Source organism: Oenanthe melanoleuca, chromosome 17 (genome assembly GCF_029582105.1).
Source record: "Oenanthe melanoleuca isolate GR-GAL-2019-014 chromosome 17, OMel1.0, whole genome shotgun sequence".
In the NCBI taxonomy this organism is placed as follows: domain Eukaryota; kingdom Metazoa; phylum Chordata; class Aves; order Passeriformes; family Muscicapidae; genus Oenanthe; species Oenanthe melanoleuca.
Window position 1 is genome coordinate 5,830,144 of NC_079350.1, and position 25,748 is coordinate 5,855,891.

Here is a 25,748-nt window from a genome sequence, read left to right on the forward strand (position 1 = left end):
GATCTGGAGCTACACCACATGATGCACCTTCACTGCAGACAGTGGTTCCTGTGCCTCACCACCATGTGCAGGGGAACCATCCCTGAGGAGTATTTTATAGTGCTGCTCATTTCAAACCTCCTACGAGTTCCCCAACAGGAGAGTAAGAGAAAGGGAGTGGGTGTTGGGGAACCCAGGGAATCAGCCTTTAATTACAGTCACTTCAGACAGTCTCTGGATTGTCACTCAGCATTAGCTGGGACTTCAGCTCAGCAGAACTACATTTGGACACTCCAAAACTGATGCTGCTGTGTCCAACACAAACCCATGAACACAGCTTCTGTCTATATAAAGGTTTTAATATCAGTATAAATAGGGCACAGTTACAAAAAACTGCAAGACTGGAGCAATGGAATTTTGACGTAAAAACCTTAAGTGAGGCCTTGCTCTTCAGAAACACACACAACACACAGACTGCAGGGTGAAGGGAAGGCATGAGCACACATACACCATCGTGCCTTGAACCATTCAGTACAAAAATAGCAGTAGAAAGATGGTCTCTGAATTGCTGCTGGCTGATCCCTTAGGTGTGCCTTAGCTGGACTCCACACGGGAGACACAGACTGCACCTTGTGTTAGGAGCAGAGTTAATACCCAGCAGAAAGCATCTCCTCTCTCCATCCAGCCACAGCTTCCCCAGCTGAGGTACAAGCTATAAAAATAAAGGTTTTGACTGTTCAGTGCTTGTACTCAGGTAGGATGCTCTGGCAGACAGAGCAAGCAGACTGTGCACGTGGGCTGGTCAACAGAGAGCCAGCTGGGCTCTCCTTACATTCACTCTGCTCCTGGGTGGCAAGAGTTCCATGGGATCTCACTGCTCAGGTGACACCACTGCCCACACCTGGCCTCCCTCCCTTCCCAGTCCTCATTACAGCTCTGCCAAAGGTGATGCCATCTGTGGTGGACGTGAATTGTTCTTCTGCAAGTCCTGACAAGGGAGGCAGGGCCAGGACAGGATCTATCTCTGCACGTGCCGGACAAAGGCCTGCACGAGCTGAAACAAGGGCTCCTGCCCCTCTGGACCCAGCTTGGAGGCAGACTTTCCTTGGGGAGAAGGAAGGACCCCGCTGGCAGGTGAGGAGGGACCACCCCGGCGGAAGTAACGGGACAGGCTGGAGAGCAGCGTACTCTGAAATTAGAGTGTGTAACAAATCAGCTTCCTTCCACCACACGCCCTCTCCCTTCCCCAGTCAGTGCTGTGGCACAGGAATGTGCCAGAATGTGCAGCCCAAGGCTGTTCAGTCATGCTGGGAAATGAGCAGCCACAGACAAGGCACTGAACAGTGAGAGGACAGCACAGGGTGCTCACCAGCTCCGAGCTGAGCTCCTGCTTCATCCGCTGCTTGTCCCGGGGGTGCACGGCCGGGTCCCGCAGGTACCGAACGGCCTGCGAGATCAGCAGGTAGAAACAGTTCTCCATTGTAAACATCAGCAGAGACCTGTGCAAAGAAACACAAATCAGCAGGAGCCAAAAAGGTCAGCATACTCTGGTTTCCAGGTCAAATAGTTATTGGGAGACTTTATGGACAAGGGATGTATGAAGATACGCAAATGCCTTTAAACTTCAGTTCTGATCTGAGGAGCTCGGACTGCTACTTGGCTGTAACTACATCAAGTAACTGGAAACTTACTTGAGGGTTTTGGTTCCCTCTTGCATATTCAGCCCTGCAGCCTGAGGGAAAGGTTCTTTCTTCTTATCCATCTTCGAGGGGAAAAAAAGACAGGCATTAGAGACAGGAGATAAAAAAGAACAACTTAAGCTCCTCAGAGTATCAGTTCAATGAGCACTCTGGGATCACTGCAACTGCCATGCTCCCAGACACACAAAGGGCCAGTACCTCTCCCAGCATGTTCAGGGCCACGTTGACTGTGGCAAGGAGGGTCCCAAAAGAAGGTGCAACATCTGAATCAAAGGCTGGTGTGGTGAAACTCAAGACAAAGAGCACGTTGTACTCGGCAAGGTCCAGCGACTATGGAGGAACAGAAAGAGAAGTGAGACCCTGGAGGCCATGAGTATGTTGTTGCCATAGGAACAGGAATATCCAGTCCCTTATCCTGCTTTTTATATGGAGAAATAGAAGCACTGTGATAATTTTCCAAGTCTCAGGTGTACAGCTGGAGCAGTAAAATGCCCTGTACAGCACTGTACAACCAGATCCATGGCTCTCCTCACACAGCTGCCATCACTGGCACACCAAGGTACTGGCTGCTCCCAGAGGCACAGGACATTCCCTACCCAACAGTTAGCAGCAGAACACTGCCAGAATCAAGGATTAAACCTTCCTTTCCTGAACTTGGAGACCAGGCATTGGGTCAGAGCACCATGGGAGGATGACAAGAAAATGGTATACTGAAGGTACAAACCAGCTGGGTTGTTGTCTGCTCCAGTAAGGTCACACATACACAGCCTTGTGTAGATCACACAACGGCTCAGCCAAGTTTTCCCTTCACACTGTGCAGTGCCTGATTCCCAAGACAAATTCCTTGTCTCCTGCCTTCCTGCTCTGTGCAGAACAGCAGACAGTGGGGTCACTGTATCAAGCAGGACACACAGACCCAGAATATCCCTGGAGATGCTGGAAGCTCCCCCTTTGGAGAGCCCACCTGGTCAAGGAGGATCTGGCAGACATCAGGGGTGAAATGGCGCAGGGCAGCGAGAGACTTGCTGAGGATTTTGAGGAGGCTGTACTGCACTGTGAGCAGGGCCTTCTGCTCTGCTGCCTCTGACTCAGGGCTGGGGTGTTTGGAGGAGGCCTGAGGATTCCGCTGCACCCGGGGAGTCACGCTGGATGGAAGGGAATCGCCATTTTTTGTCTGTGGAGAAAAAAGAGAGAAAGTCTTGAATACAGGTATAATTACTTTGCACTAAGACAAACGCTTTGAGGAAAAAAAAAATACACTGTGAACAAAGAGAATGAGGAAATAAGGCACCCAAAGTCTGTCACTTGCTGAGAATCTACAGTTGGTGTGGGCTGGGGAGACTGCATTGCAGGAGGCAGCTGCAGAGGCTGTTTAGATTCCACACTCAGGAAAAAGAATGATCAACACACCAAGCCTGAGCCATGCTGAAGAACACTGCAGCAGCAATGCATCATCTCCACTTCGTGCATCTAAAGATGTCCCATGAACAAGAACTACCTCCCTTTAACAAATTACATCAAATCAAGGACACCAGGTCAACAGTGGATTAATTAATGACACTCCAGAGTCCTACAGCAATGCAGCCTCCTTATGACAAGAGACCATTCAGCACAGGCTGCTGGTTTTCTAGGACTGGCTTTACCCAGTCCAAAGGTTTTCAGAGTCCAGACTACTCTCTACATATTTTGGTTTTGCTGTGAAGAAATGCAAATCCTAACTGTTGATGGGTATCAATAACCGCCACAAGGATTATTAATAATCCATTCAATATCCAAGATCCTTGATAATGAATAATGTTCCCTTCTAACCGGGTCATGCAACACTTAACCTGAAGCTTAGTGTAGGATCCTCACCTGCAGGTAGTGCTGGAGCATTTTACGGCTGTGCAGGAGGGAGGTACAGGCCTGGCACAGGTAACACAGATTCACCTGAAAGAAACAGTCAGGGAGAAATCTCATAAAAGCCCAAAGCCCATCTATTCACTGCCACTGCTGGAAGCTAGAAAATCCAGACATAGCACTGTGATCATAAAGGATCTACATATTCTCTTAATTTCTCAGTAGTTTCTTGAAATCACCTGGCACTAAGAACTGAAAGTAAGTCACTGAATTCCCCAATTTACTTTTCCATGCTACCACTTCTCTCTCCCAACAGTTATATCTACTCACTCAAGACAAGGTATTGACAGACTGGGCAGTTAAATAATCTCAGCTGTAATTTCATTAAAGGAGTGGTAATAAAAAAGTGATATAGTGCCACTTTCTCTCAAAACAACCAAATCCCTGCACTCCAAGGCAATGTATTATCCACAGCAATATCCTGATTCTTACCTGCATGTCCCTCATAAGCTGTGGCAGGTGGAAATGCCACTCCTTTGTGAAATTTGAGAGCTGAAGAATGAAGCCAACAGTGTGATCAGCCTCTTCCAGACAGGCCAAGCTCTGCACAGTCCGTACTGCATTTAGGCACTGGGAAGGACAGAGAAGAAAATCAGGGCCATGACAGATAAGGGACAGATGGGACAACATCCCATCCTGCTCTCTCAGTTATTTCCACTGTAACCTTCCCCAAGGCAGGAGTGACTTTTCAGTTTCTGCCCTTTCTGACTCATTTGGAGTCAGAGGAACCAAGTGAAGCACAGAGGCAGTTTGTGGCACACCTGAAGGATCCTCTCCTGATGGACACCCACAAAGTCCAGTGCTTCTGTCAGGAAGTTGTATCTCAGTGTTTTGAGAAGCCGTTCCATCAGGGACATGGAGAGGCGATAGACCCCGGGCCAGGAGGGGGCATCCAGGGACTTCCGGGATGAAGCTGATGTCTGAACAAATCACATACAAAAATAAGCAACTTTTTTCCCTTCACACCATTCTAGCAGTCTCCAGCCACAGCCTGTGAGGGCATGGGAAACTCTCTGGGTGCATTCCCAACTGGGATGAAGGAAGCAGCACCCACCTGAATGGCTCCATTTGTGCTGAGCTGGTACACACTCAGGAGGGGCAGGCAGACACTCTGGGTGACACCAGCTCCAGCCATTGCTGCTGCTCCCTGCAAGAACAGACTGCTGTTGGAAGCTGTGCCTCTCCTCTCAGAGACTGAAGAGACTTGTGTTGCAGTAGATATTTATGTCCTCTGCACTGCCATCATCCTTTTACACAACTGTCATCTACACACACTTCCGTGTGGTTAGAAGTTCAACATCAAGAAAAGCAAAATCAAACCTGTATAACTGTACTCAGCATTCTATTTATCACCAGCTCTGGTATGCACATAATCTTTGCAAAGGGCTTTGGAAAAACCTTGTTTTCACCTAAAGCCCCACACAAGTTGAATTTGTAATAGATAAATAACACTTTATTAAAACTAATGAAGAAGCAGGTTCCAATGCTCAATGCTGGTTTAACAAGGAGGTATTTGCATTGCAGAGTCTGTTCAGTGAAAGTGCCTGCTCTAAATGACAGATCTGCCTGGCTGGCTCAGCTTTTCCCATACATCCCACTATGGAGAACAAGGATGTGTACATACAGGACCTGCTGCTTATCAGCCTCCAAAAAATACCCCTTTATCTACACCTCATCATTCAGCTGCATCACAGACAGGATAATGAGATAAAAAATGAGATAGACTTTTCTTATTTAAAGTGTACAGCTATGTGCTCTCACTTCTCTGCATCTCTCACCTGCTGAGTCCTTGCTAAGGTCAGCAGCAAATGTAACGAGGCCTCTGTGAAGTGAAGGTTTTGTTTAACTCTCAGGCTGATCTCCAGTGCAGCAAAGATGGTAGGAAGCACAGGGACTTTCCTAGTAATCTGCAGCCAGTAGTCTCCATCTTCATCCACTTCACAGAGCTCCTTAGCCAGGTGCAGACCTAGAACACACACCTGCAGTGACAAGGAAAGGTAGGTAGGTACAGGGTTGTACCAAGACAAATCTCAAAAGCATTTACTAGCACAACCTAAAGTTCAATCACTCTCAGAATCACAAATGAAGGCTCTTGGTATCCTTCACATTATTCTCTGTTCACCTCTTGGCTGCATTAGCACTCCTGACAATGTTTTTTAGGATACATCTGAAGAAGAGGCAGCAACAGTCAACTTCCCAGAGTGACATGAGCCAAGAAAACATCGGGTAATTCTGGAGTAGAAACTGCTGAAACTTCCTTTGAAGGCAGCAGGCTACAAGGGAAAGTCTTTACAATCACTATGAAACTTTTGTCTAGAGAGAAGAGACGACTGCAGAGCAGATGAACAGCTCCTTTACCCCATCTCGCTGGTCCTTGTGCTTTACTCGGGAGGCATCATCAGTCTCCATGCTGTCCTTGTCATCTGCAGCATCTCCCACGGTCAGGCTGTGCCGAGTCTGGTCCAAAAGTGCAATGACCTCATCCTGGAGAGTCTCACACACACTGAGCACCAGCTGGGGGTACTGGGGGATGTCATTCACTGTGACACACACAATAGACACCAGTTAACACACAGTGCTTGTACTCAGCTTTCCAGTTTAACTGGTAACATCACTGAGCCACATTTCTTGGAATTAGCATTTATTCTCTTCTCATTTCAAAACCTACAAAACAGTATGAGGAGCTGTAACTAAGATGCTTACGCCTAGGAGGATATATTAAGGGATTATATTCATCTTGATAACAAAAACATGTCATTTTTGTCATACAAAGTCATATAAACTCATGACATATTAAAACACAAATCAAGCACTACTATGGACAGATTATTCCACCACAGCAATTCCCATCCACTGCTCCAGGCTGCAGTAGGTATCAGCCTATGCAGATTGGGTGCAGTCTATCATCTGTGAATCCATATAAATAATACATTCTTATCAAAACCATTATAATAAATTACCCCACCTTTTACCAGCATGACTAGAAATTCAAATTCAACAGCAAAGAAAACAATTAAAATCAAACCAACCCTCCACTTTCTATTTATTTTTCAAAACATGCAGGTTGCAAAGCCAAAGCAGTGGGACAAGGAACACAGACAAGTAACCTGACACACTTTTAATCACAGTTGCCTTTGCACAAAGAAATACTGCCCAGATTCCACTGAGGGTCTTCAAGTGCTACTGCAATGCCAGATGCCCCATGAGGGACGGGAGTAATGACCATTCTGGTTTCTGCAGTTTGTAACAAAATGTACCCTTTCTTGTGCTTGGGTCTTTTGTTACCTCTAACTAGAAATCCATGTCAGAATCTGAGCTCTACAGTCACTGTGAGAGAGCCTGACTTACACATCCACTAAGCTGTTTCCAAAAACACACAGGAACCAAACCGATAAAACAGAGGTTAGGGTCAGGAAAAGAAAAAAGAAGGGCAGACATGGACATGGAGTGAATGAATGATAATCCTCACCTCTTTCCAAAACTATCTAAAGAAATGAAAAAAATGGAGAGAAGTCCCACAGGCTGGTGACTACACTCAGCACCCTGCACTAATACCAGCACCCTGTGTTCATCTTGCACATGCTGGGTGTAAGGCGTGTTCAGCCCTGGCACCTCGACACCTGCACATGCACCACCTCACCTTTCATCTCCTTCATTTGCAGAACAGTGATAAGAGCTGAGAACACTTTGGCTTTGGTTTTCTCCATCATCTGCTGATCTGCCTGTAGTACTCCCTCCAGAATCTGCGTCAAGGAGTTTATGATTTTATCCACAGAACTCAACTCGCTGACAACAAAAAGGGAGAGCTCTTCAGATTAGACAAGATCCCTCAATAAATATATTGGCTTGAATGAGCTGTGTGGATCATAGTTATATGACCCCCAAAAATAAAAGCAGTTCTTCAAAGTAAAGTTTAAGTCACCACCTGGATCTCACTAAAGACATTCCACAGAATGAGAGAATGTATTTTCCCTTCATTGTGAGTATCAGAGTGAGAAAGCAGGACTAACTATCACAAAAGCTCTTGTGCTACTTTTCACCAGCAAGCAGGAAACCAAATAAACTGTATTGCTACCAGAGATTTCTCACAATTTCAGCAACAACCACGAGACAATTGACATCCCAAAAGAGAATTCAATGATAAGGCTTCAGCTTTCTCCCCAAATCACTAAGGAATTCTCACTAGAGCAAAACACTTCAACAAAATCTCCCAAATTTTTAGTTAAACATGATCTCCCAAGTTTTTATCTCTAGCAGTGACTAATAATTATGCAAATAAAATACCTACCTTTTCCACTGCTTGAGCAGGATCAGAAGAAGGGTACACAGCATAGACCCCAGCTGCAGACAGGGCACTGACATGGGAACTTGGAGCTAAGGAGAAACACTGTAAGAGTTACAGCTGGAAAAGTCACATGTAGAAACACTTCAGAAATGCTCAGCCCAAGCACCAATACCAAATGACCAAGTTTGCTCTTCAGCAGAAGTGAGGGATCAGAGCCAGGACTCTCACAGGGTCATTTAGTGATTACAAGAATGACAGATACAAAACAAAGATTTAAGCAGTTCATGGAGAGAGACTGTTTCAGCCCATCTAAAATACCCTATGATTACAAGCATTTGCAGAAATAGTGCAAAGAAGATAAGCAATTACGAAATGAAAGAACTGATAGGAAGCAACACCTACCAAAACTTTAGTGCCATTAAGCACATCCAGAAACAACTGCTGATGAACTGCAGGATCAGTCAGATGCATGACATCAGCCTAAATCAACAAAGATAAAGATCAGTCAGCACAACAAATGGTGCATCTTCTAAGCAGCCTAAAATCAGTTTACTGTTTTGTTACTTTAAGAATCCTTCAACATTATAGCTGCTGAGTTTTACAGAAATCCCTTCAGTCCTTACACTAACACTGAAAAGAAGCTGGCAATGACTAACTGCTTAACAGTGCATCCCTGCCTCACTTGACACAGGAAAAGCTTGTCAGGATTACATAATTACTTAGAAATCCTCTAAAAATTATTTACTACCTCCCTCCTCTGCTAATTTTGATCAAACAGCAAAAGATCACCCACTCTAACCTCTTGCACCATGCTCATGCCAACCTGTACTGTGTTCACACACACAACAAAACTGAAAGGAAAAAAAAAAAAATCAGTGAATTCTGCTTAGCAGGCCCTAGGAAGCTGCTGACATTGTATTATTCAAAATGTTCATTTCAGACTCTCATGCAAGATAAGAGGCAGCCCTTACATGGCTTGTGGAGATGATGAGCAGCATCCTCCAGGCTGAGATGAGCATTTGGTACTCGGTGACAGAGGCACAGCTGGTGCCCTCGGTCTCTGCCACGTGCTGTGCCAGTGACTTCACGTACTCTGACCAGTAGGCAAAGCGCTTCTTGCTGGAGAAATTCTTCAGGGTGTCTTTCAGGGACTGATCCAGAGAGCCCCTGACCAAATCAAGAGGAGAAGTTATCTTCATTTATTCTTGGGTCAGAAAATATTCTTCTGAGATTCAGGGAGAAAAGCCAAGGACACAGCTTGCAAGTGAAGGTTATTCCACATATTTGACCTGTGCAAGGAATCCCACTTTTTGCATCATATATGAAGGAAAAACATGATCCCTGAAGAAAATCTATAATTATTTTTTTTTAAACAGAGATTTTAGTTGATCCTGACTTTTCAACATATGAAACAGCTGTTATTTTCAGGAAAGCAAATCAAATGGGATAAAACTACTAAATGTGATTCAATCACTACAGGTTTACTTGGCTGAGTTGACAATTAGTTTTAATAAATACTGTATATTCTTATTGCAGGATACAAGGAAAATATTGATACATTCTCACCTAAAGAAGAATTTTAATATTTTTCTGCAATTAGTGATTGTAAGGTTCTCAAATTAATGTAATGCATTCATGAATCACTCCCAGATTTTCACAGGATTACATGTGCTTTGCCCATCAAAGCCCATATGGTGTATCAAGAGTTAACACACAGTTTAGGTAACTAAAAAATACAGGGATGAAGGAAAGACTACCAAAGACTCACTTGACAACATAGTAGATCTCCAAGCAGATGATTTTCATTATTAAGGCACAGGTATCCAAGACACTGAGCTATGAAGACAAAAAAAACCAAACAAACAAAACAAAAAAAAAAAAAATTAAAATCTGAGCTCCACAGGGTAAGTGAAATTCTAATTTATTCCTACCCATCTACTTGGAATGGCTGATACTCCAGTTCTGCAGGAGTGCAGGAGACTTATTTCTCCCACAATAGCAATACTTATGTCATTTTGACCACAGACTGGTGACAATAAGGACAGAATACTGTGCTCAGAGTTCAAACACTTGAGTGAGACCACAGGGCTTTCAGAATGAAGAGAAAAACTTGCACAGAAAGGAAGAACAAGAACCTAAACAATTCCTCCATGATCTCAGTCAGCCTGAGCCCACAATATGGATACACTTCAGAGAGCAGACCTTCTACAGTGCTACCACAGCTGCCACACAGCTATTTTTGTTCCATATATGAATAAGTAGTAGAGAATTTCATGGCTGCCCAGGCTCTGAAAAGCCACACAGCATTCACTTCATCTCCTGCCTGTGTTTAACCCACTTGGTCACAGCTCCTTTAAGGAAGCTGCAAGCAGAAGAAACAGCCACACACATCACTTAAAAACCTTTCCTGAGAAGTCCATACATCCCTTTATTTTGTTTGGATGTAACTCACCTCTGATGATTCGGAAGGCGGAGGAAGGGTCCCAAAGAGGGGATTAGTTAAATTTTCCCAAAACTTTGGCCTAAAAGACATAAACAAAAGTATTATCAGTTATCTCTCTCATGCCACCTGCCTAGAAGCATTTTGAGTGTTCCAAACTTTGTAGAAAATACGCTTTGGTAAATACAAGTTTATTTAGCTTTGTATAAAAGAAACAGAAATACATTTGCTTCTGATACACCAGGGCTTCTCATCTTTGACACTCAAAGCCCACAAGCTGCATACCCTCACCACACACTGACTAAGATGCAAATGCCCCTGAAAAGTCTGATAAAAAACAGAAAGAGTGTTTTGGAGAAGAGGAAGGAAAATGCCTTGTGGAAGAACACCAACTCACTTTGTCCTCAGCACGAGCATGGCGCTGTCGCGACGGTCCTGCCACAGCGCATGCAGGAAGGCAATGGCAGCGCGGTGCAGGAGGGGAGGGCACCAGTACCTCTCCTGCTGCTTGGAGTCAATCAGCTCTAACACCACTTGGAGGCAGCTCCACTCCCCCAAGCTGAATTCCTAAAGCAAAAAGAAACAAGAGGTTACAAGAGGTTATAATGCTGGAAAATTATATTGTCCATTGTAGCCAAGTCTTCAGCATTCTCACTGCCTATCATGAAGGAGTGTTTTAAGGTCACTTAAAGAACAGCAGATGGAGTGAAGAGAGCAGGTGACAGGCACCCTTGGTCTTTGGTAGATGTTCCATTGTTAACTCAGTATCTGCCTTGAAGTACTGGAGGAGTGCAACTGGGATAGCACCACATCCATTAAATATAACCTGCATTTATCTTTACATGAAGTACATCAGGTTACGAATAAGAACTAAGTGAGTCCTCGAGCAAGTATCTGCTACTGTACCTTTGACCCATCACTGCCATCCTTCACTTCCAAGTTCAGGAACAGCTCAATGAGACCAGGCTGTGTCTCCACTGCAACTGTGAGGAACTCCAGGATCATGACCTTGATGCGCATGTCCTCGATCTTGCTCTGCAGGTGGGTGAGGAAGGCGTCGCGGATGGCAGCAGCATCACTGCCCAGGCAGGCATACACAGACATGGGAGCAACCTGCCCATGGAAACAAAAATACATGTACAGAATGCTTAATTCTACATAAAATGTGATTGTATTGAAATTCAGAAATATTTAATATTGAATCTATGAACCTAACAAAGTAGGTTGTCATTAAGCAGGAAGAAGCATGACAAGTGATCCAAATTTTCCTCTTGATTAATTAATTCTATTCTATCCTCACCTACTTCTCAAAGGTTACAAAAGAAACAGAAAAGAAAAAAGCAGTTTTGTAATTATATTTCTTGACATAAATAAGCCCATCTCCGGATTTATATGCTTTAAGAAAGCTACAAATATTCAGATGTTTAGCAGACAAAAAGAGTAAGTGTAAAAGACTTCGTAAGTTTAAAGTCTACTTTTACTAAGTCCAGAAGTCTAAAAGTTGAAAGGTCCCAATAAAAACTTAAATAGGATAGTCTTCTCAGTAAGATAGTAAAATTCCAGGTAGGAAGGTCTAGGAATTGTATTTAACAGTGTGACTTGAGAAAGTTGCTCAGAAATTGGGAAGAGAACAACTGGAAGTGCAAATACTTTGCAGAGAAAACCCCACTCATGGGATGCCTCTCAGTGAGTGCTGAGTGACTTCTACAACAGCAGAAGATCACAATCAAAAACTAAAGGATCTTTTAGATGTTTTTTCACGTGCCCTAACTTACAGCTGTCAGTCCACCCTGCTCTGACTGACTTGCACTAAGCTCCCTGATACAAAAAAGCCTGAGGAAATTATTTTAAAAAACCTCAGTAGTGGAATAGTCACAAGGAGAGAAGCAAAGGAGCACTGGTGTGTGTCTCATCTTACTGTAGCCAGTCGTTTGAGCAGCTGGATGGCCAGGCGTGGAAGTGCAGGGTCATGCTTGTGGTAGATGTATTTGGCCAAGACAGCAATAAGGTTGTTTCCATGAGCACCTGGAGAGAACACAAATAATATCAAAGAAAAGAAACAACAAGATGTAACTATTTATCAAATAATGATTGGCACAGCAGAAGATGAGAACTAAGTTGGTCTCCCAAAAGAACATGGTATGGGACCAGCCAGAGGCATTAACAGCAGCTGATTTAGTATATTCTGTAATTACACTAATCTCATTACAAAGCAGCAAACAATAAACCGTGTTTGATTAATCCTTTAAAAGCTGTCCCAGGGGGAAGAATGCCTTAGAGGAGTAGCAACCTGGAAACCTTAACTAGTGTTTGTGATCAGACACACAGAGCCATTTGTAGATGACCCAGAGGCAGAGCTGCCAGGCTGCCCAGGCAGCAGCACCCACCATGCTGAGTGAGGGCCTGCTCCAGGGGAGACACCACACTGCTCGGGGGCTTCAGCCGGATGACATTGTTGGTGACGGAGAACGCCAGCTTAACTGTCTGGATCAGCAGCTGCCCTTGGCCTTGGGACTCATCACCGCTTCCAAAGAGAAACCAAAGTAAGGAACTGTGCTCACAATTTATTATTTATACAATACCCAAAGAGGAAAATCCATCAGAGTTACAAGGCATTTTCCCTCAGAGCCAGCACACAGGAACTGCCCAAACGGCCACACCCCACTCACCTGCTGCACTGGGAGGCCATGACCATGTCAATGGTGTCCACCCCAATTCCCATGATGTTAATGACAGCTTGCCCTGCCTCCGTGTTGGCCAGGCTGAAGATGCACAAGGACTGCAGGCTGGGGGCATTGCTGTGACAAACACAGGACAGTGTCACCAGGAACATCTGTGGCACTTTGCCACACTGTACTTAGAAAACTACCACAAAGTAATCTCCTCATTTCAACACCCCCACTGACACCTCCCTTTACTCTTCCTTCTGCTTTCACCAGAGTACACCAAATAGGAAAGTGCATGGCAGTCTGTCCCGGATATATGTACTCTTTTCTTTGTTTTTTTTACCAAAAGTTCTAGAAACCAATGTGATTTGCCCTGTCCCTAACATTTTGCTACCCTTCCTGTACCCAGTAATGCAGCAGAGCTGAAACCAGCACTACACAGCTATGCCAGCTCCCTCCTAGACATCTGAATTCAAAAACTGAAACAAAATGACAGTGATTCCTGCACTGTAAACCAGCCTAGTGCAGGTGTGAGACCTCTCACCTGTCTTACCTGCTGCGAGGATCCATTTCAGGGCATAAGTTCAGTATAGCATGGATCAGCTGCAGAATTAGGCACCCTAAAACAGAGATGAAATGGACTACTCAGTTTTTGAAAACTTTTGCCTTATTCCTAATATTTTCAAACAAATCACAGCATCTAACAATATCAGGAGATGGACAGTGCAAATCCCAAATGGCTGCTAGAAAAAAAGAAGGCAGGTGATCCCTTTTATTCCCTTCCCTTCCTACTCCCCCTTTTAACATCTTTACCGATTTTCTCTCGCACTCCATGAGAGTTGTATCTCCATTTATGGTAATTTGGTAACATTTCCTTCAGAACAAACATGATGCAGGGCACCAGGCCTTGGCTCTGGGTGCTACCAAGTTGTCCCTAGGAGAAACAGAAACATTATTTAACCAGGAGGGGGACAAGAAAACTTTTGGAGGAAGATAGTCCTTATTGCCTTTGAAGTGTGAGAAAACCACGGAACATGGGGACATAAGATTTACAAACAATTTCTAGTCTTTTGTGCTCATTTGAGACGAGTCAAAATGTTTTTTTTTTGTAAGAATAAGATCAGAGAAAGCACAAAGAGTAGTGCAGAAGGGAGAGTCAAGTAAAGATTACTGAAAGAGCCCTGCTGAACAGAGACTGATCTCAGACATCAGGCTGAGATCACTTTCACTTCTCAATCATGACAGCTCAGAGCTGGTGTCACATCAGAGCACTCCAGAAGCACTCACCCGGACCAGAGTTGTTACCAGGTTCAGGAAGGAGATGGTAACACTGTACTCGCCTTGGGGCTGTTCCATGCTCATCAATAGGTTTCCATAGCCCCCAGCATTCATTCCCTCTGCACTGTGAAATGAGCAAGAGAGTTTATCACATGAATAGTAGGATTCTGACATGAGTGAGAGATGTCAGGTGCAGAGATTGCACATTGGCAAAAAGTTCTTAGTGTATATTTTAAATTGGTTAGGCAAAAAAAAAAAAAAATGGGGTGGGGAACATGAATACCTAATCATGTGATTCATACTGGACAGTGGATTGGCAACAAATGGCAAGAAACCTGTGTGGTGAAGGTCAGTCCAAACCTGCAAGAGAACAGGTATAGATACTCCTTCTGATTTACATATAAATGTACTAGTTCTCACCAACAGGTCCTTTCCTCACCTTGGCTGGCATCCGAGCAGCCAGGACTGTCAAGCAATTGACACAAGAAGCAATAACATCCACAGGGGGAGAGATCACAGTTGTTAGCCTACAAAAGAGAAACAGCATGAATGAAAAAAGGCACTGCCACCTATGGTCTAGTCTGGCTTTTTAATCAAAAGGCTTCTTTTCCCTCTCACTGAAGTACACATACATAAAATTTAAGCAGATAAATACAGACATCAGAGCCCGCACTTTCAGTCTAGACTTGTCACCTCCCCCTCATACCTGAGTCAGATCAATTTACTGCCAGAGCAAGGCTGGCAAGACAGCAGGTTGTCACAGCAAACAATAATTATACAGCTGAACATCAATTCCCAGGCAGTTAACTCTGGGAGGAGTTAATAAGTACAACTGTTTTAAAACCTGTGAGTTACTGCTCTAATGCTATGTTTTACCCAGCTTTCATGTAAATATAGCTACTAATCAAAACCGCCTTTAAAGGGATAAAATTTAACACCTTTCAGGAAAGAAGTAGAAGAGGGGCCATTCTGCTGCATCAAAACATTAACCTCTGTGTAACCAGAACAGTTTTGAGAGCTGAACACCAGTCTTGGGGAGTTCAAGCACTGACACACATCTTATAAAGCTCTTGGCAAAATAAGCCATCAGTTATCCTTCCAGGTCAATCTAGCTGCTTAGGTACCTCTGCTGTCAGCAACTCACCTCTGCAGGAGCATGTAGATTCGTGATGTGATTGGCAGAAGACAATCTGCTATTGATACATCTGTGCTGATGACTTTATGAACCAGATCAATTATGGGCTTGACCCTCTGGCAATGCTGAATCACATCTTGGTAAAGAAAACCAAACATTAGAATGCAGAATCATACTTCACCAGTAATCAAGCCACTGGAACAATGCACATTTATCAAAACCATCCATCTCCCATAAAAAAAGCCATTTGTTTATCTACCTCAACTTTTCCCTCATCTAAAGTGTATATCATTTGATTACATGCTCTTAGCCTTTTGCAGTGAATTTTACAGACTAATAATAAATCATCACTACCAGGTTTCTGAGAAAGTATCCCATGCTCTTTCAAAAGTACTCAGAGCTGTTCAGTACTATTACTAACCTCAAATTGACACAAATTAATAATTATTTATTCTCTTTTACACTCCCAGCCTGTCTCACCTGCTGTTGACACAACATGGAGCAGCATCTCAATCTCACAGGTGAACAGAGTCCAGCTGCTGTAGGAATACTCCCACCGTACCAAGTAAGCCCGATCATCCAGCATCACCTGGCCCACTGTTCCCTGAGGTATCCGTAGATTTGTTTGACCGAGTCCTAAAGATTGAAGAAGCAGGTGAAACAAAGTCACAAATTTACTCATGAGTTAGAAGCCAGGTAAAGAAAGAGCTAAATTCCACAAAGCATTTCAGAAGTTTCCTTACCAAGAGGATAGAGGAGCTTTGGAGCCTGTCTTCGCCACAGTGTGCCATCCTCATGGGAGATCACATCTGGAGGTTTGTGCTTGTACAGCTCAATATAGAAGGACATTTTATCCAGGAAACTGTATACCTGCATCAGAGAGAGCTTCAACAACATGGCTAAAGAGCCAGAGCTGCTTAAAAATTTATCAACCAGGTCATTTCTAAGAACAGGCAGGTTTACTTGCCTGTACAAGTAATACAGTATCAATACATCAACCCTACCAAAACATTATTACACAGCTCTCATGTTCAGACATGTCTCATCTAATTAATCAGGTAAGTACCACCTAAAAAATTAGCATCTTAATCTGACAACCATTAAAGTTGAAAAGTTTTCTAAAAGCCAGAAAACAGCATCCTGAAACAGCAAATAATGCTAAAGGAGCCTTGTCCACTATTCTTAGAAAAAAACTTATGTCTGTTACCTAAGACTGCAATCGAGATAAGCACACATAATAGAAAGGAAGAATCACAGATTATATCATCCCTGACTTGAAATAAATCATCTCCCAAACACCAAGAGAGATCCAGCACCTTTTTTGCAGTAGATTTATCAGACACAAGGGCTTGGAGCAGCTGAAGGAGAGGAGTGAGAAGATGGGGGAACATCCCACAAACACTGTCGAGGATAATACCCAGACCTGCAGTAGGCTCCTGGCGGTAGAAACAGAAAACAAATGCCTTATTACTAAAAGGAAGAGCTAAAAGGGTCTCAGTATAGCACAAGGTTACAGTTCCTTTTTAAGCTGTACATTTAACATTAATCATGCACAAAAGTATCACTCCAGTGACTGGAGATCACACTTGCACAGACTAAAGCATGAGGCAGTCTGCAAGTATAAGGCAAGAAGTAAGACTGTAAGGCATTACATATCATCCTAACTCTGTGACAACAAAAATAAGCATAATGCTTTTGCCAGCAGTTAGTTCAATCCTTGCAGCCCCAGCCCTGCTAGCAACTATCACCTATATTAAAACTTGTTCCAGTATCCTTTTCAAGTGTAAAGCCAAGGCTGTACCTAAAAAGCAGGAAAGGGCAAAAGTAAATCAAAGATAGAGGTAAATGAACATTTGCTCCTCAGGCCCTCCTAGAAACAAACTCACTAAATACAACTAGCCTTTTCCTTTCCTTAAAGGGAATCTTTTATCAGGTCCTAGTTATAAACAAGGTAGGTCAAACAAGTTGCAAACATACTCACCGTCTTCCAGAAGAGCTGAGGAATGCTGGAAGCTGCCAGAACTTCACATGCAGCATCAATTATATCCTACAAAGAAAGACAGGATGGAAAAAAATCAAAGCTACTTTACACAGGAGGATTTTGTCCCAACTACATCATTGGAATTTAAGTTTCCATGTTTACCCACCAAGATGTAACTACTTCCTGCAGCCAAAACACAGCCAACACACCCACCCCCAGACCACAACCTAAAGCCATGCTCATCATCATCAGTGAACTGGCCAAAACAAACACATCCACGATATCTGCAGAGGGCTATAAAATGTAAAACTCAGAAACTGAGTTTGTATTACTTCCTCTGAGAATAACAGATCAACATGGATTTCATATCCACAGGACTTCAAATGTATGATGTGCTCTTTCATTACTAATCTGACAGTCTGTAGAAGTGTTTGCTAGATTTGCATGATGCAAATGCAGTAGGAAAACCAGCAAATCAGTAATTTGAGTTCACCTAACCCTCATAAAGTCTGCAGTGTGAATTACAATGTAATAAGCAGTTAGCATCAGTTATGACAGGTTATTTCAGATTATGTAACAAAGGCAAAGGGTCTTGGATGCTCACCTGCTGATTGCCCAATGTATGTAATTCCAGTGATGTCAGGACAAAGGAAAGAAGTCCATAAATACACATACAAGCTGTGCTGGCAGTACACTGCAGAGAAAGAGTACACAAGGCTGTTATGGGAAAGACTAAATTACAAACACATTTTAACTCTACTCAGTCTGCTTTACACACCAAGTAACTGCCTTTTTTATATATCAGCAAAACAGGGAGCAGTCATTAGTTAAGCTCCACATTAACATGAAATATTTCTGAAATATTTCTGAAAGGAGAATTCTTGCCATTACCATTATCACTAGAAAAGCCTTGCAGGCATCAAAATAAAAAAAAAAAGAAACACTCAACATTTCTAGGAATCAAAAGGATTTGCTTCCACTGGCTTCTGCTTACAAAGCAGTTTACCCTAATATACCATGTTGTCTAATGAAACCCTACACAGAGAATAGTGCAGACTTAAATCTCCCAATACTCAAGATCCACAATGGCAAATACACTTATAGAGGCAAATAAAAATATTTGATTAACTGGAGTCTATTCTGCTTCAGAGAGATGCAGTTCCTTGCTTTACAAAGCTTTTCTTAATTCTCTGGACATAACAATTGTTTTGTTCCAACTTGATTTCTGATCCTCACTGAAAGATTAAGATGATAGAACATGCTTGACTGCATCTTTGAAAAGAACATTGGTTCAGTCATCTGCTTCCCATCACAGCTGTACATCAGGAGCAGTTAGACTTTCAGAAGCTTGTAAGTACAACTGAAGGAACTCACATTCTTGCCCCCACTGCTGAGGGATCGCAGCAGCTTTGTCAGATACTGGAAGACATTTAGCTGGATAGCAGTGCTGCCCATCCTCCTGATGATGTTTGTGGACTCCTCCGGGTTTATGGTGTGACGGAGCAGAGCCCAGGCCAAAAGCACCGGAGCATGATGTGAGACATCCCCTAACTGCAGCAGCTGATTGTCCATCTCCTGCACAGACAAACCAAAAGCAAAATAACTGAGATCTGAAAGTAATTCATACTCCACAAGCACATAGCTGATTGTGTCCTTCTCATGGTATGTGGATGCCAGTTTCCACACTTGGCCAACAAGCCCAAGGACCAGAAGTTTACAGGCACAGCAGTGCCTGGGTAATCACAGTAAGTTCTGTATTGTTAGGCTGGAGGAGGGGTTGGTTACTCTGCCAGGGTTTTACCTGGTGGATGTGCTGATTGTTGGCCAACTTGTGCTCCTCTGTCCTGTCATCCAAAGCACGCTCATGGAGAGAGTCAATTTCCATGCCTTCCACCAGAATAAGAGCACTAAAGTAGCTACAAGCAGTAGAAGAATAAAAACAAGTAGGTCAGAAACCTTGAGAATTCAGGTGAGGTTTTTTTTAAACTGTAAGAGATCAAAAAGCAAGCCTTAGTTTGCTTTGTTCAGCTTTCTCTGAAGCAATAAGAAATCACAAGAAATGAACAACACATAATCCAAATTTTGCCTTGAAATGATGGTATGGGACAAATTGTAACCGTCAGAACTACCTTTTGTGGTTGAACTGACAAAAAAGTGTCACCGAAATTTGAAGATACTTTTTCCACCTTTGTAACTCTCTGTGTATGGCAGGATTCTCATCCCCCCTTTAAGTCATGGCCCAAACAGAACAATGAAGACATAATTAAAAATGTCTTTTTTCCTGAGAAAAACAATTGTTTTGCTCTGTACCCACTTCACAAATAGACATAACACTTACCCAATACGATCCACGAGGTGATCCATGCTCTCATCCACCAAATGCCTGTTGGTTTGTCTTGTGCCAAATCCCTGCTCTTTGAACATCTTTGCAAATGCCAGGAGCTCCTCAGGTGCCATTTCAAAGTATGCATAGTAGAGGAAGATGACTTCCAGGAGCATGGACTGCTCCCGAAGGCACTGCACGAACCACCGGGAGACCTGACGTTCTGTCTGCACAAAGCAAAGTCCCACCATCACACATCAAAGCTCACAGGGCACCCAAAGCAGTCAGAAGCTGAGAAATGCGGAGGCATTTCAACAGCTTGTGCAGCCAACAACTGTGTCCGTGGCAAGGAAAGCCACTCTGAGTCCAGAGAGATCATGAACAACTACACATAAAAGGCTCTGTTGGCCCAATGCTCTCCACGGACTTATTACAAGAAACTGGAAGTTTCATGAAACTCTGTCTCTGAGCAAAAGTGTATTCTGTTACAGAGAAAACAAATTTTCTGTTATGATCAGGAGAAATGTCCTGTTTAACTGCATCTGTACAGATGTATTTTCCAATACACTACATACAATAAATTACTTTATGAGCTTGATAAATAATAGCAAGAAAATACCATGAGATTTCCATGTGTTTCCCATGTAGGAGCTTCTGCTTTGTACAGCGCTTCAAACTGTTTGCGGTAATTCGGAACGAGCTCCTTGTCCAACTTTTCAACGCACTGGAAGTACTGAGCCTTAAAAAAACAAACAAGTCCATGAACTTCTCACAAGCCCACTCGTGGGCTTTTTACACAAGCAGGGAAGTACCCCACAGCTTCCATATTGAGCTTGCTCCAAGGACAGCACGTCCTGTACTCACTGTGTAAGGGTGTCTCTCGTCCTGGAAATAGGTGAGCAGGTGGAGGACGCAGCGCAGGATGCAGATCCTCTCCTCGTAGTAGTAGTCAGCGAGCTGGGAATGTGAAGTGCCATCAATACCAACCTGGCACAGTGTCCAACTCCCAGCCACCTCCCTGTCCCAACCACTGCCAAGGCTTTTACCACAGGAATACAGAGTTACTTTAGAAAGAATTTCGACTGAGCAGTTCTGAACTTGGGGGAAAAAACAACACTTAATTAAAGTTACAGAACCCAGTCTAGCATTGCCAAAATGACAGGTCTGTAATTACACTGCTCAGTGAGAAAACATGGAAAGGAAAAAAGCATCCCTATTACTGTCTGCCAGAAATGATCATCAATTTTGTCATGTCAGACAGTGACACACAAACCTACAAGCTTTGGAAAATAAGGCAGTGTACATCTACCCAGCTAAATTCCCTAATATCAAAGTTAAAATTTCATTTTTGTAGCAATTACTAACACTCTTCAAATCTACAGACACATCCCTCAATTTCAGCCATCCTTTATATGAAGGAATATTTCAATTATTTCAAGATTTTCCACAGAAATAAAGTAGGTTTGCTGCCAACAGATCTTTTCCACAGAAAATACAAATGGAAAATGACTAACCTTCAGCATCAGTGCCTGACTCTGCCTTTCGTCCTGAAGAACTGTCTGTAAACAAAATACAACAAAATAAATAGCTACTAGAGAATACCTACTGACAAAATACAGCTTCACAAAATGAATGGAACAAATAAAAGACAACTTTTCTTTCCAGTTCATTTGGAAAGACAGATTCCAAAAGCACAAAGCCAAAATACTAATTTTTAACTACATATTTATTTCTCAGCTCAACTCTCATTCACAGATCTGTAGCTCTCCTGTATTCCTGTGACAGAGAGAGGAGCTGAGTTCCTGCAGAGATCCAAGAAGGAAGAAATAAGCCTGGAAGCAGCTCCAGAAAAGAAAAGCTACAAAGCCATTTCCTAATCGGAACCAGGACTCACATTTGCATCAAAACCCAACTGTCATTAAGGAAAGATGTGAAGTAAATAGAACATAAATGGGAGCTATGGACCTTCAGGGAGTCTCTTGTTCCTCTGTAATCCTCTTGAAGATAAGATTGTAACAACTGCACACTCTGCTCTTCATCCAGACCCTGAAGAAAAGAAAGAGAAATTATCTGAAATTAATGAAAGGCAACTGAATTAATTAAAGATTAAGATTCTCTTCAAATACTCAGGCAGCTCATATCTTCAAAACAAATAACATGCCAAAAGAATATTTTCACACCAGGCAGATGCTTTAGTCAGCACTTCTTTAAAGCCAAATACACAAGCTTTAATGCCACTGAGCTGCAGTTTAACTTCAGCTAAAGGAGCATCAATCACTTAAATAAAGGTACCACCAGTCACTGAACTCTAAACTTCTGGCTTAAAGAACCAGAACTTTGCAGGTAAACTGAGAGGCAACTGATTTAAGGGACATCAGCTTTTTAGCTGAGCAGTTGACCTGGAAGCACCCAACTCAGACCATTGGCAGGAAAACCACAGCATCTCAAAGTTACTCATCACTTTGGAAGTTTGACCTAGAGCCTCAACATGCACTTCACCATTCTTTAGATTTTTCTCTACTCAACATCACAAAGATTACTTCAGTGCCAGAATCCAACAACAATTAATTCCAGGGATTAAAAAACAATCCAAGAGCAGCTTCACTTACCAAAAACTTGCTGACCCTCAGACCCAACTCTTTTAGTGGAGCAGCTACATCTTTATCAGCTTTAATTTTTTCTGCTGAAGCCGTACTAAAGTGAAAAGAAATTTTAGTCATCAAAAATGCAGCAATTTCAAGGAAAGAATTAATTAGGCATAATTTCAAAGTTCTCCATTTTATCAGTTTAAACTGAACATTTGCTTTTTCCTCAGTAACCTTTCAATATTTCACACAACAATATTCTGCAACCTTTCTTTACTTACTAGGAAATTCCCCATTAGAGATTCATTTCTAAAATCAGGCAGTGACTGTACCTTGGTGGTTTGTAGTATGACAGTCCCTCTAACAGCCTCTGCCAGTGCTTGTTCAACTCTGCAGCAATCTGGGCCTAAAATAGAACCAAACACCACTGAACAGACTCCTCAAAGTGCATTACCAAATATCAAATCTGTTAAACTTCAGCAAAGCAAAGAAATTCCACCACCACAAAGAGGCAGGAACAACACAAGACAGGTGGCTGTGGCTCAGAGTGATTCCAGATGCAGCACTGAACAGGGCAGTGAGCTGCACTGCCTGCTCCTAGGGAAGGTGGGGGAAAGGGAGGCAATGCACTGGGTTTAGAAACATTTGGATTCCCAGCGTCTGAGCAAATTCTTGAAAGCACAGGCTCCAGCCCTCAAAATAAGACAGCAGTTGTACCACATATGAACACCCCAGGGCAATCCAGGTAGCAGCACTTGTGCCCACTCCAGAAAAGGAACCACCTTTTCCACACACCCTTCCAGGCAGTTCATGCAGCTGTAAATAAGCAGTAGGACAATAAACAAGTAGTAGAGGTATGGGAACAAAAAACACGCTGAGATAGAAGGAAGAGCAGCAAAAAATATTTTCATTAATATTCAAAGAAATGTACAAATTATGTATTTTGCCATGGAGTCAAATAAGTGATGGCCAAACCCGCTCACCAGGGCATGAACTTACTGGTTCTCTTAAAGCTGATCTGCCCAGCAGAATTGTCCATAATTCTCTGCTGCTCCTGCAAACACAAGGAAAAGATGGAGAGTATTTTAATGATGAATGTTATTCCAGGCTTCCATTTAGCTTACACTTTCCAAACCTGCAATTAACTTGCACCAAATGACACTGTAATCTGAGAAAAATGATTTAAGGAACATCAGCTTTTAGCTAATGAGTTTTAGATGTTCTAGAAAAAACAAGGAAAAACCCAGAGAGGGTGACAACTGACACAGCAAGATCCGTGAATTCACATCAAAGCTTCACATGGATATCAGGTTACCAGCTCAATTTGATTTTGCTATTTAAACATTTAAGGCTCCTAAGAAGAAACTTAATGAAAGCATAGAGCAGTATTTTATTGTTACATTCAATGCTCTTCTTCAAAGAAATTCTTCCGTCAGTTTCAGACTCCACTCTAAGCAGAGCATAAAACTGTATGAAGTAAAAAACTGCACCTTCTTTACACAGACAGCAGAACATTTACACTCAGCTTCTCATTTCTTCCTGAGAACTCTGTAGAAAAGCCAACCTGCACTATAAGGAATTACAGATCACATCCTGATCCTGGCACATGCACCCAAAACAAGTCTCCCTAAAATATCCCAGAGAAAAAACATTTCGCAGAAGGAGTATTTCATTTAAACAAAGATGATTTGTTAGCAAAGTATTACAAATGAGGATTTAAACACCCCAACTCCCCACACAAAGACTGTCTACAGAAGAACACTCATTGCCTTATTTTTAGAATAACATTATTAAAATAACTCACTGTGGCAGTGAAAGTCATCTGTGACTTCTGACATGTGGTGACACTTAATGAATGACAACACCTGTTATTTCCAGCACACCCATCAGCACACTTTCTCCTTGCTCATTCCTCGATATTTGGGTGCACTTCTCTGACCTCCAGCCCACACAGGGCACCCAAAGGCCCAGAATTTTACCAAGAATCGAACAGCAATGTAAAAGAAGCCATTCAAAGAATCCACGTTCAGTGATCACGTCACATCGGTGCCTTCATTTGTCTCGAGCAGTTTCTTTCACTTATGGTCAAACCTGAGCCCCAGCCTAGCAAAGCCAACCCACCTACTTTTCACTCCCTCACAACCTCTTCTGTGAATAAAACAGAATGTGGTTTGTTGTCCTCTCATTAGTAAGGCTCCAAGACAGCTAAGGAAGGTAATCTCCCTGTCATTAATTTAATAAAAATTAGACACTAGGAAAACTCCAGAACATATAAGCTTTATATAACAAATGACAAAAAACGTGCTCTGGAGAAACGAAACCACCGAACTAAGGCGAACACTGAGCATGGGATTCATTGAATCGCTTCCGTCACACATCTGCACGTGTTTATTGTGAGCTGCCCGTCTGCAGGAGCCGCGCGGGAGGCGCAGCGGCCCTGGCGCGCCCGCCTCAGGGAGCGCCGAGCGGGAACCCCCCAAGGGAGCGCGGATCGAGCCCCGGCCCGCCAAAGCCACGGCTGCCAGGCAGTCCTGCCCAGCCTCTGATCCCGTGCGGCAGAGTCAAATAACCACAACATGCCCGACAGTCGCTCCTCACTCCGGTCTCTGGGGCCGGGGGTCCCTGAGCGTACCCTCAGCCGGGGGGGCGGGGCCTCACCGCGCGCGCGAGGCGGGGGCGGGGCCAGCCCGGCGCGCGCCCCGCCGCAGTTAAAACCTCCTGGCCCCGCGCTGCTCCCCCTCCCCGCCGGCCCCTCTCGGCCCCGATCCCGCGGAGCGGGGTCCGCCCGCAGCGAGAGCCGGAGCCTCCCCCACGCTGCCCCCGCGATCCCTCCGCCCGAGCGGCCACGGCCCCGCACCTCGCGCTCAGCCCGCCCGCCGCCATCTTCGCTCCGTTGTCACGTGACCCTGGGCCCGCCTGCCTCCACCACGCCGGGGTCACGTGGTGCGATCTGAGCCACGCCCCCGCACCGCCCTCACGGCTGGGTCATGTGACAGGGAGCACGGCAAGATGGCGGCGTCCTGCGAGGTGGGTGCGCCTCGGGCTCCCGGGGGCGGGGCCGCAGCTTCGCGCTGGAACCGGGAATCACCCGGGAGCGCCTCCGACACCTCCCGCGGGCGGATATCGTTCCCAGGAGTAGAGGCTGGGTTATGGGTGTCGCGGCTGAGGGGGACAGGAGGCGGCGGCGAGCAGCGTGGAAGGACAGGGAGCGGGCAGCCAGCGGGTTGAGGGGAGTCCACAGCGCTGCAGGGGCGAGGGCAGGAGAGGGAGCACGCAGGGGCTGCAGCGAGGGGAGGGCTATCGGTTGTATGGCAGCGCGTCAGTGGGAAGCTTCCCTGCCCTGAAAACCGGGATGCGGATCACGAACCAGGCAGAAAACGCTCGGTCTGGCTTGAAGCGCAGGGTGATGGGTCCCGTTCGGTGATGGGAGAGCCGCAGTGCCGAGGAACTTCACGGTACCTGAAAGAAAGTGCAGAG

General features: G+C 44.1%; 1 protein-coding gene across 1 annotated transcript; it reads right to left on the reverse strand.

Annotated features, from left to right (window-relative positions):
- Window positions 1-317: 317 nt before the first annotated feature.
- On the reverse strand, window positions 318-25,177 carry NUP188 (nucleoporin 188). The gene is made up of 44 exons (XM_056504817.1): window positions 25,129-25,177; window positions 23,271-23,325; window positions 22,604-22,677; window positions 22,296-22,380; window positions 21,652-21,732; window positions 21,201-21,245; window positions 20,551-20,643; window positions 20,306-20,425; window positions 19,702-19,913; window positions 19,165-19,279; window positions 18,738-18,938; window positions 17,968-18,057; window positions 17,364-17,429; window positions 16,699-16,818; window positions 16,126-16,252; window positions 15,863-16,018; window positions 15,392-15,518; window positions 14,687-14,774; window positions 14,531-14,607; window positions 14,257-14,371; window positions 13,783-13,903; window positions 13,523-13,589; window positions 12,973-13,101; window positions 12,691-12,827; window positions 12,222-12,328; window positions 11,210-11,416; window positions 10,701-10,870; window positions 10,316-10,385; window positions 9,632-9,699; window positions 8,835-9,030; window positions 8,266-8,343; window positions 7,867-7,952; window positions 7,219-7,364; window positions 5,937-6,118; window positions 5,357-5,557; window positions 4,633-4,725; window positions 4,340-4,498; window positions 4,011-4,148; window positions 3,534-3,608; window positions 2,644-2,853; window positions 1,878-2,009; window positions 1,671-1,741; window positions 1,349-1,478; window positions 318-1,168 (listed from the first exon to the last, which is right to left on the reverse strand). The coding sequence occupies exons 1-44, from the start codon at window positions 25,152-25,154 to the stop codon at window positions 998-1,000; spliced, it is 5,217 nt and encodes a 1,738-aa protein (XP_056360792.1). The 5' UTR covers window positions 25,155-25,177; the 3' UTR covers window positions 318-997.
- Window positions 25,178-25,748: the final 571 nt, after the last annotated feature.